Source organism: Squalius cephalus (assembly GCF_949319135.1).
Source record: "Squalius cephalus genome assembly, chromosome: 13".
Classification (NCBI taxonomy): domain Eukaryota; kingdom Metazoa; phylum Chordata; class Actinopteri; order Cypriniformes; family Leuciscidae; genus Squalius; species Squalius cephalus.
The window spans coordinates 32963813-32975212 of record NC_137134.1 but is presented as its reverse complement, the minus strand read 5'-3'; the positions used below and the strand labels follow the sequence as shown (position 1 = coordinate 32975212).

The 11400-nt window shown below is 39.6% G+C and overlaps 1 protein-coding gene and 1 long non-coding RNA gene across 4 annotated transcripts; both read right to left on the bottom strand.

Moving 5' to 3' along the window:
- Nucleotides 1–6396: 6396 nt before the first annotated feature.
- Nucleotides 6397–9205, bottom strand: LOC307169275. 2 transcript variants are annotated; one of them, XR_013823079.1, is made up of 3 exons: nucleotides 9071–9197; nucleotides 7295–7553; nucleotides 6397–6743 (listed from the first exon to the last, which is right to left on the bottom strand). It is a non-coding gene; the product is annotated as an uncharacterized lncRNA (long non-coding RNA). The 2 variants fall into 2 exon arrangements; XR_013823078.1 differs by lacking the exon at nucleotides 6397–6743 and having other exon boundaries at nucleotides 7316–7553; nucleotides 9071–9205.
- A 3-nt stretch (nucleotides 9206–9208) lies between these two features.
- Nucleotides 9209–11393, bottom strand: LOC307169274 (uncharacterized protein). 2 transcript variants are annotated; one of them, XR_013823077.1, is made up of 4 exons: nucleotides 10944–11393; nucleotides 10684–10815; nucleotides 10184–10486; nucleotides 9209–9696 (listed from the first exon to the last, which is right to left on the bottom strand). XR_013823077.1 is itself a non-coding variant. In XM_079889812.1 (3 exons), exons 1-3 carry the CDS (start codon nucleotides 11350–11352, stop codon nucleotides 10266–10268), a joined length of 762 nt encoding a protein of 253 aa, XP_079745938.1. In that variant the 5' UTR covers nucleotides 11353–11393; the 3' UTR covers nucleotides 9209–10265. The 2 variants fall into 2 exon arrangements, 1 of the variants encoding a protein (XP_079745938.1); XM_079889812.1 differs by having other exon boundaries at nucleotides 9209–10486.
- Nucleotides 11394–11400: the final 7 nt, after the last annotated feature.

The following is an 11400-nucleotide window of genomic DNA, read 5'->3' as shown; positions in this document are numbered from 1 at the left end:
TGGATCACAATAGCCTTTTCTGTCACTACCCTTTAAATAAATAAATAAATAAATACATACATACATAAATAAACCAATAAATAAATAAATACATACATAAATAAACCAATAAATAACTTCATAAATATCTAATAACATTATTAATATTCATACATTATCATTATTATTAAATATAACTTTCTAAGACAACTAAACTCATATCCTTCTAATAAGCCCTGTTTTATTCAAAAACACAAATATCGCTCTATACCCTACATGCCCTGAATTCATTTGTAATATTTCCTTCATTTCAAATCTATTTTTTTATTTTCTAAACCAGTCTTTCAGCCTCATCCTTTCTTCCTTATACCTATGACAATTAATAATTACATGTTCTACATTTTCGTTAATATTACAGACCTCACACATCCCAGTCTCATGTTTCCCTATTATTTTAAGCGGACTATTTAATCCAGTATGCCCAAATCTCATTCTTGAAATTATGTCCTCTTCCTTTTTATTCCTGTTATTTTCTCTCATACCTCCTACCCTCTTCTGGATACTGTAGTACATTCTCGCTTTTGTTTCTATATTCCACTCCTCTTGCCACTTCTTTCTCATTTCTGCTTTGATTATGCTTTTAACTTCCGCCTTACTATAACTTATTACCATATCTATCTCTGTTTTTTTTTTTGTAGCATTTTTGGCATATTTATCAGCCAATTCATTTCCTTCTACTCCTATATGAGCTGGAATCCAGATGAATTTTACTCCTACTCCTACTCTATTAATTCTATAAACAGCTTGGGCTATTTCCACCAAAATATCCTGTCTTGCTTCTGATTGCATGTTCTTAATACTGGTTTACACACTGCTTGAATCTGACCCTATTAACACTTCCCTTGACCTACTATTTTCAACCCACTCAAGGGCTAAGAGAATGGCCAGCATTTCTCCTGTAAACACTGACAAATTATCATTTACTCTCTTATTAAACATAACATTCATTTCTGGTATAATGAACGCAGCTCCTACTCTATTATCTTCTGTTTTTGATGCTTTTAAGCATGTCTGAAACGGAGCCGACTCATAAGAGAATGTTTGGCCGACTCTGATTTCCGTTGTTGTTACAAATAGGGTCCTCCCTCAAATCTAGGTAGGCTACTCTCATTAGCGCCTGATTACAATTTTACAATTTTACAATTTTATGATAAAACGTGTTTTAACTATGGTATAATGGCCATTCATGTCTGTATTAGTTAGCTTATACTAGCATAGCATGCATATACAGATTAGCCTGTTAGCTTAGTTTATAGGCTACACACAGTTGCACACATGTAGGCCTTTTCACAATTATCTTTAATGTGATTACGAGTTCAATTAAGTGTTAAATGTCAAAATATTTCAGTTATAAAAAGAACAATTAAATGTTCAATTATTCACTTAATAGGTAATTATTATTATTAATTTATTTTACAGTTTAATAAAGTGAAATAAATGGCATACAATTTGTTTTATTATGGACTATATAGTAAGCTATAGCCTAAAATATTTTAAATTATTATCGTTCTTATGTACTTAGTATTATCAATTAACTTTGGAGACCCGATTTCGCTGAAGGATAATTCATCATCATCATCATCATCATCATCATCATCAGCTTCTTCTTTTTCTTTTATTTTAATGGTGGGCTGGTGTCATGCAGCCACTAAGTTTTTAATTTAATTCATCGTATTCTATGCCTTTCTCCTAATCCCTAAAAATAAATAGGCCTAAATAACAAAATTAATTAAAAAACCCTGTGGCACTGCGTGTTCAGCTCCTCCTGCTTCTGCACTGAGTCCCTCTGGATCCAGACTGATGCATTACAACACAAATCTATTTTTTGATAGCCTATATATAGCCTTCTCTCCAATCAAATAACAAACAAAATTTGCATAAATCATTTCTATTGATTCCTATTAAAGCCAACAAAGAGTTCAAGTATGAACAAGCCTTAATCTAGTTATTATAACCTCTTCCTTCCTGTTTCTGCCACATACATTTTTATTGCACATACAAATATATACAGCTATACATACAAATATACAGCTTCATTTCCATGAATCCCTTTATGTGCTGGTACCCAACAGAATCCCACTGTCCCTTTTTTCCTTTGAATACGATACAAGAGCATGAATATTTTTATTAATCAGATCTTCTCTGGTTGATCTTTGAGTAATGATGTTAATACTGACAAAGAATCAGAACATATAGCCTAACTACTCAGGTCTTATTTCCATAGCCATGTTAACCCAATTTTGGTGGCAGTTATCTACAGAATATATAGATATATCAGTTGTTAATCTTTTAGACATTTTTACACGTAATACTGGAATATACACTTCAATTCCTGTGGTTGCATTTCTTCTGCTCCTTCTCATGGGTAGACACACACACACACACACACACACATACCTACTTAACCACAATGTGAGGACGTATGACTGGGAACCCTACCTTTAGGGACACCCCTTTCTGAAGGGTCTAGAGACAAAAGAAAGATATGACTGCACTTCTGGAGAAGCTGTCATCACACTTATCACTTGATTTTATCGATAAAAGCCTTTCTTAAAGACCTGACATTTTGCCTTCACTTTAGGGACAGTATTTTTTATGTCCATTTTGGGGACATTAAACACAAACTCTGATCAAGCCATACTTTGAGGACCATGGTGATACACAGACTCTGGTTAAGGTATACTTTCAGGACATTGTTGTAATGTTATAAATTATTTATCCTAAGAAGACACAGAAGTAGAATATTACAATTCAAAGTTCCAAAACTGGACACTGAAATCAAGCTAGTGCAGAGATACAGGTGTGAGAGAGTAAACTGTTTTTTTTTTTTCAAGATCACTGAAAATGGGTAGCCTACATTTTTGTCTGATTTGTAGCTTGAGATCAAGTGTCTTTGGCTGCTCGTTTGGGGAAGGACTATTAACATTCAGAAATATTATTGATTTGACTGTATTGACTATCAGAAAAAAAAATTAACAGAATTTCAGCTGAATAATGACACTATTGTCTTCAATTTCAACTGTAAAACAGCTCTACAGAAGTCATTTCATGTTGAAATTTGCAAGTTATTTTATGTGTGAAGCTGCTTTGAAACGATCTGTATTGTGTAATGCGTTATAGAAATAAAGCTGATTCACTTCATAGCAGAGAACACTTGACTGACCACGACCTGCATCCCTCTAGTTAATTTACCAACAACTGCAAAATAATCATCATCACAAAAACATCTTGATTTTTCACTCGCCAGAGTCATCTTTGGCTTCTCACTGGGGCTCTAACACATTAGGCATGTTCTTCTGTAAAGTGTAGTAATTGTCCAAAAAAACAAACAATTAAATGACTCTTTGGGGACTCTAGTGACACACACACTCCGATTAAATGACTCTTTGGGGACTCTAGTGACACACACACTCCGATTAAATGACTCTTTGGGGACTCTAGTGACACACACACTCCGATTAAATGACTCTTTGGGGACTCTAGTGACACACACACTCCGATTAAATGACTCTTTGGGGACTCTAGTGACACACACACTCTGATTAAATGACTCTTTGGGGACTCTAGTGACACACACACTCCGATTAAATGACTCTTTGGGGACTTGAGTGACACACACACTCCGATTAAATGACTCTTTGGGGACTCTAGTGACACACACACTCCGATTAAATGACTCTTTGGGGACTTGAGTGACACACACACTCCGATTAAATGACTCTTTGGGGACTCTAGTGACACACACACTCCGATTAAATGACTCTTTGGGGACTCTAGTGACACACACACTCCGATTAAATGACTCTTTGGGGACTCTAGTGACACACACACTCCGATTAAATGACTCTTTGGGGACTCTAGTGACACACACACTCTGATTAAATGACTCTTTGGGGACTCTAGTGACACACACACTCCGATTAAATGACTCTTTGGGGACTTGAGTGACACACACACTCCGATTAAATGACTCTTTGGGGACTCTAGTGACACACACACTCCGATTAAATGACTCTTTGGGGACTTGAGTGACACACACACTCCGATTAAATGACTCTTTAATATTAACACCTTGAACACATTGTGTTGAAATTACACATTGCAGTTAATGACAGAAATTCAAAAAGATTCAAAATAAAAATAAAAGAACAACAAAGAAAAATCAATTAACTTGGAGGTGGGAATGATTCTCAGTGCCCAACTATCCTCAATACTTCATCCATACACCCTTCTTCAAAATCTCTCTACTTCCTCCTTTCCATCTTCTTTACCTTTACTCCTCCCTCTTTTCATCCCCTTTACCTTCACTCCTCCCTCTTTTCATCCTCCCTCTTTACCTTCACTCCTCCCTCTTTTCATCCCCTTTACCTTCACTCCTCCCTCTTTTCATCCTCCCTCTTTACCTTCACTCCTCCCTCTTTTCATCCCCTTTACCTTCACTCCTCCCTCTTTTCATCCTCCCTCTTTACCTTCACTCCTCCCTCTTTTCATCCTCTTTACCTTCACTCCTCCCTCTTTTCATCCCCTTTACCTTCACTCCTCCCTCTTTTCATCCTCCCTCTTTACCTTCACTCCTCCCTCTTTTCATCCTCTTTACCTTCACTCCTCCCTCTTTTCATCCTCCCTCTTTACCTTCACTCCTCCCTCTTTTCATCCTCCCTCTTTACCTTCACTCCTCCCTCTTTTCATCCTCTTTACCTTCACTCCTCCCTCTTTTCATCCTCTTTACCTTCACTCCTCCCTCTTTACCTTCACTCCTCCCTCTTTTCATCCTCTTTACCTTCACTCCTCCCTCTTTACCTTCACTCCTCCCTCTTTTCATCCTCTTTACATTTACTCCCTCTTTTTCACCCTTTACATTAGCTGTGTTGGACATGGGCTGTGGCTGGATGTAACTGATCTGTGAGAGTTGCAGTGTGCAGGCGAAAACAGAGACGCGAGTCGTACACTTTCTGCTGCCCGTAGTGACGCTCACGCTGTGTTTGCATACTTTACCACAGCTGAAGTGAAATAAATGCATTATTTGCCAAATACACAGATATTTCAGAGACATTTTCATGCAATACATGTACTGCTTAATACAGCGTCTGTTTGTACAAGAATAAAGTTCAACAAAAGCCTAAATACCGATGAAGTGGGGACTACATTGTATCTGTTTTATTTGGATAAACATGACAATATAACAGCGTGTCTACATGAAAGGGGATTTCACTGTTATAAAAAACAGATTTGTGATCATTAGTGGATCTAAAGGTGTGAGAATTAACACGTAATCGTTGTGTTGCAGTGGATTCGGCCAATCGTGGATCGGTTGTGTCGTCATCAGAGCTTGTGAGTCGCTCTGGAGAAGCTGCGCTGGCTGAGTCCTCCTGCTCTCCAATCGCTCTCGCCGTACTCACAGTCACGGGGCTTCGCTGTCTGAAGTCGGACACAAGTTCTAACCGGCATGCACTGCTCAAGTCACCCGCTGATTGGTCTGTGCAGCGCTGCATGAAGTCAACAAGCCTAAAGCTCTCCTCCCTCTTTTCATCCCTCTTTACATTCTCTCCTCCCTCTTTTCATCCCTCTTTACATTCTCTCCTCCCTCTTTACATTCCTTTACATTCTCTCCTCCCTTTTCATCCCTTTACATTCTCCTCCCTCTTTACATTCCTTTACATTCTCTCCTCCCTCTTTACATTCCTTTACATTCTCTCCTCCCTCTTTTCATCCCTCTTTACATTCTCTCCTCCCTCTTTTCATCCCTCTTTACATTCTCTCCTCCCTCTTTACATTCCTTTACATTCTCTCCTCCCTTTTCATCCCTTTACATTCTCTCCTCCCACTTTTCATCCCTTTACATTCTCTCCTCCCTCTTTACATCTCTTTACATTCTCTCCTCCCTCTTTAAATTCCTTTACATTCTCTCCTCCCTTTTCATCCCTTTACATTCTCCTCCCTCTTTACATTCCTTTACATTCTCTCCTCCCTCTTTACATTCCTTTACATTCTCTCCTCCCTCTTTTCATCCCCTTTACATTCTCTCCTCCCACTTTTCATCCCTTTACATTCTCTCCTCCCTCTTTTCATCCCCTTTGCATTCTCTCCTCCCACTTTTCATCCCTTTACATTCTCTCCTCCCACTTTTCATCCCTTTACATTCTCTCCTCCCTCTTTTCATCCCCTTTACTTTCTCTCCTCCCACTTTGCATCCCTTTACATTCTCTCCTCCCTCTTTACATTTCTTTACATTCTCTCCTCCCTCTTTACATTCCTTTACATTCTCTCCTCCCACTTTTCATCCCTTTACATTCTCTCCTCCCTCTTTACATTCCTTTACATTCTCTCCTCCCTCTTTTCATCCCTCTTTACATTCTCCTCCCTCTTTACATTCTCTCCTCCCACTTTTCATCCCTTTACATTCTCTCCTCCCTCTTTACATTCTCTCCTCCCACTTTACATTCCTTTACATTCTCTCCTCCCACTTTGCATCCCTTTACATTCTCTCCTCCCTCTTTACATTCCTTTACATTCTCTCCTCCCTCTTTACATTCTCTCCTCCCTCTTTACATCCCTTTACATTCTCTCCTCCCTCTTTACATTCCTTTACATTCTCTCCTCCCTCTTTTCATCCCTTTACATTCTCTCCTCCCTCTTTACATTCCTTTACATTCTCTCCTCCCTCTTTACATTCCTTTACATTCTCTCCTCCCTCTTTACATTCTCTCCTCCCACTTTACATTCCTTTACATTCTCTCCTCCCTCTTTTCATCCCTTTACATTCTCTCCTCCCTCTTTACATTCCTTTACATTCTCTCCTCCCTCTTTTCATCCCTTTACATTCTCTCCTCCCTCTTTTCATCCCTTTACATTCTCTCCTCCCTCTTTACATTCCTTTACATTCTCTCCTCCCTCTTTTCATCCCTTTCCATTCTCTCCTCCCTCTTTACATTCCTTTACATTCTCTCCTCCCTTTTCATCCCCTTTGCATTCTCTCCTCCCACTTTTCATCCCTTTACATTCTCTCCTCCCTCTTTTCATCCCCTTTGCATTCTCTCCTCCCACTTTTCATCCCTTTACATTCTCTCCTCCCACTTTTCATCCCTTTACATTCTCTCCTCCCTCTTTTCATCCCCTTTACATTCTCTCCTCCCACTTTGCATCCCTTTACATTCTCTCCTCCCTCTTTACATTTCTTTACATTCTCTCCTCCCACTTTTCATCCCTTTACATTCTCTCCTCCCTCTTTTCATCCCTTTACATTCTCTCCTCCCACTTTTCATCCCTTTACATTCTCTCCTCCCTCTTTACATTCTCTCCTCCCTCTTTTCATCCCTTTACATTCTCTCCTCCCTCTTTACATTCCTTTACATTCTCTCCTCCCTCTTTTCATCCCCTTTGCATTCTCTCCTCCCACTTTTCATCCCTTTACATTCTCTCCTCCCACTTTTCATCCCTTTACATTCTCTCCTCCCTCTTTTCATCCCCTTTACATTCTCTCCTCCCACTTTGCATCCCTTTACATTCTCTCCTCCCTCTTTACATTTCTTTACATTCTCTCCTCCCTCTTTACATTCCTTTACATTCTCTCCTCCCACTTTTCATCCCTTTACATTCTCTCCTCCCTCTTTACATTCCTTTACATTCTCTCCTCCCTTTTCATCCCCTTTGCAGTCTCTCCTCCCACTTTTCATCCCTTTACATTCTCTCCTCCCTTTTTTCATCCCTTTACATTCTCTCCTCCCACTTTTCATCCCTTTACATTCTCTCCTCCCTCTTTTCATCCCCTTTACATTCTCTTCTCCCACTTTTCATCCCTTTACATTCTCTCCTCCCTCTTTACATTCCTTTACATTCTCTCCTCCCTCTTTTCATCCCTTTACATTCTCTCCTCCCTCTTTACATTCCTTTACATTCTCTCCTCCCTCTTTTCATCCCTTTACATTCTCTCCTCCCTCTTTACATTCCTTTACATTCTCTCCTCCCACTTTTCATCCCTTTACATTCTCTCCTCCCTCTTTACATTCCTTTACATTCTCTCCTCCCTTTTCATCCCCTTTACATTCTCTCCTCCCACTTTTCATCCCTTTACATTCTCTCCTCCCTTTTTTCATCCCTTTACATTCTCTCCTCCCACTTTTCATCCCTTTACATTCTCTCCTCCCTCTTTTCATCCCCTTTACATTCTCTCCTCCCTCTTTACATTTCTTTACATTCTCTCCTCCCTCTTTACATTCCTTTACATTCTCTCCTCCCACTTTTCATCCCTTTACATTCTCTCCTCCCTCTTTACATTCCTTTACATTCTCTCCTCCCTCTTTTCATCCCTTTACATTCTCTCCTCCCTCTTTACATTCCTTTACATTCTCTTCTCCCACTTTTCATCCCTTTACATTCTCTCCTCCCTCTTTACATTCCTTTACATTCTCTCCTCCCTCTTTTCATCCCTTTACATTCTCTCCTCCCTCTTTACATTCCTTTACATTCTCTCCTCCCTCTTTTCATCCCTTTACATTCTCTCCTCCCTCTTTACATTCCTTTACATTCTCTCCTCCCACTTTTCATCCCTTTACATTCTCTCCTCCCTTTTTTCATCCCTTTACATTCTCTCCTCCCTCTTTACATTCTCTCCTCCCTCTTTTCATCCCCTTTACATTCTCTCCTCCCTCTTTTCATCCCTTTACATTCTCTCCTCCCTTTTTTCATCCCTTACATTCTCTCCTCCCACTTTTCATCCCTTTACATTCTCTCCTCCCTCTTTACATTCCTTTACATTCTCTCCTCCCTCTTTTCATCCCTTTACATTCTCTCCTCCCTCTTTACATTCCTTTACATTCTCTCCTCCCACTTTTTATCCCTTTACATTCTCTCCTCCCTTTTTTCATCCCTTTACATTCTCTCCTCCCTCTTTACATTCTCTCCTCCCTCTTTTCATCCCCTTTACATTCTCTCCTCCCTCTTTTCATCCCTTTACATTCTCTCCTCCCTTTTTTCATCCCTTACATTCTCTCCACCCTCTTTACATCCTTTACATTCTCTCCACCCTCTTTACATCCTTTACATTCTTTCCTCCCTCTTTACATTCTCTCCTCCCTCTTTTCATCCCATTTACATTAGGCTTGTTGGACTTCATGCAGCGCTGCACAGACCAATCAGCGGGTCACTTGAGCAGTGCATGCCGGTTAGAACTTGTGTCCGACTTCAGACAGCGAAGCCCCGTGACTGTGAGTACGGCGAGAGCGATTGGAGAGCAGGAGGACTCAGCCAGCGCAGCTTCTCCAGAGCGACTCACAAGCTCTGATGACGACACAACCGATCCACGATTGGCCGAATCCACTGCAACACAACGATTACGTGTTAATTCTCACACCTTTAGATCCACTAATGATCACAAATCTGTTTTTTATAACAGTGAAATCCCCTTTCATGTAGACACGCTGTTATATTGTCATGTTTATCCAAATAAAACAGATACAATGTAGTCCCCACTTCATCGGTATTTAGGCTTTTGTTGAACTTTATTCTTGTACAAACAGACGCTGTATTAAGCAGTACATGTATTGCATGAAAATGTCTCTGAAATATCTGTGTATTTGGCAAATAATGCATTTATTTCACTTCAGCTGTGGTAAAGTATGCAAACACAGCGTGAGCATCTCTCAATTTTAATTTCTATACCTTTATCCTTATTTCTTTTTATTTAGCTCCAAAGTGTTAAAGTGTTTGTGCCTCCCTACAAACCACCCTTTCTTTAAGAGTCGTGATCCTGTTCCGCACATAATTTCTCACACCAGTCCATGTTCGCTGCTTCAAAGCTTCTGGCTCTGCGTCACTACGGGAAGCAGAAAGTGTCCGCCACACGTGGCTGTTTTCAGCTCCTCCCGCCTGCACACTGCAACTCTCACCGATCGGTTACATCCAGCCCATGTTCAACACACCTATTCACTCTTCCCTTTTTATCCTCTTTACATTCTCTCCTCCCTCTATGACAGAAATATCAAAAAGTTTAACATGACATTCCATCCAACTTCATTGCAACTGAACAAAGAAAACTGAATAATGAAAATTGACTATTTTACAATCCTCTACTTCTTCATTAGCCTTCTTATACTCTAACTTTTCACTTTATATTCTGTTTCATTCCATCCTCAAAATATTTCTACACCTTCATCCTCATTTCTTTTAATTTAGATCTATTTCTTACAAAAAGAGCATAATGTGCAAAGTCTTAAAGTGTTTGTGCCTCCCTACAAACCACCCTTTCTTTTAAGAGTTGTGATCCTGTTCCGCACATAATTTTTCACACCAGTCCATGTTCGCAGCTTCAAAGCTTCTGGCTCTGCGTGAATGCATCTTTCACAGTCTTGCTTACCAGGAACTTTGCATGTCTTGATGAACTTCATCATGTGTCTCTCTACTGCTTTTACCTCACTGTCCTCCCATTTCTTTTTTGGAGCGTTTGAAGAACCTATGAAATAGTTAAAAACAAGTAAATACTCATTACACATTCTCATTACAACTAAATTGGTGAGTAAAGACCAAATCAAGACTAATGTGTCCAAATGTGTAGATTTTTTTTTTTAAATTTGGCTGGATATTGCCGCATGGAGCCAATTCATGTTTATTTGATTATTGTTGTTTGTGTAGTTTAGAGATTTTTCTTACCTTGATCCTCCTGTGAAACAGATTGATCAGATTGAACAAGTTGATCAGTCTCTGCTGGTGCTGTTGTTTGAGATAGGTCACTGTAATTCTCCTCATCACTTGACATGGAATCACCTTGGGCTTCAAGTTGCTCTAAATAATTCATTGACAAAAAATTAACATTTTATTGCTTATACTTACCATCTGTGACATGATTATATACATTGTTTTGCAAATATGTAAAGAACAGATACACACAGACAGTCTAAGTATACTCATACCATTTGGGTCGATTTCAATGTCATCAAGTTTCTTTCCTTTGTAGTCAGACAGTGTTCCTTTCTCCATGGCCATTAGGACTTTACTCATTTTTGCCAGCTGCAGTGTTCCCTCTGGTAACCGGTAATACTGTCTGTGGATTCTGATATCGTGACCAAGGAAATCAGCCAGTTGGTCTGCTTCATTCTCATTAAGGTTAAGAATTTTAGACATGGTTGCTATGTGTTTCCTGAGCCTAGTTGATGACAGTGCTTCGGGGTTCTTTATGCCACATTCGCAAGCAGCTTTTTTGATGCACTCTCCTCCTCTGTAGGCAGACATTGCTCCACATCTAGCAAACATAAAGGGATTCTCTGCTGGAACACCACAAAGCTCACGCGTTTCAACAAGCAGCTCCATGGCAGAAACCATTGAAGGCTTGAGGAGCACAGGAACCTTTCTCCCTCGTTTACCCCGGAT

Bases quoted from the DNA above. Each gene is read 5' to 3' on its own strand.
- LOC307169274 (XM_079889812.1), bottom strand. From the start codon at position 11,352: ATGGTTTCTGCCATGGAGCTGCTTGTTGAAACGCGTGAGCTTTGTGGT. The intron at 10,816-10,943 runs GTATGAGTATAC...TGAATTATTTAG, and splicing joins CATTGAAATCGACCCAAATG to AGCAACTTGAAGCCCAAGGT. The intron at 10,487-10,683 runs GTAAGAAAAATC...ACTATTTCATAG, and splicing joins TGTTTCACAGGAGGATCAAG to GTTCTTCAAACGCTCCAAAA.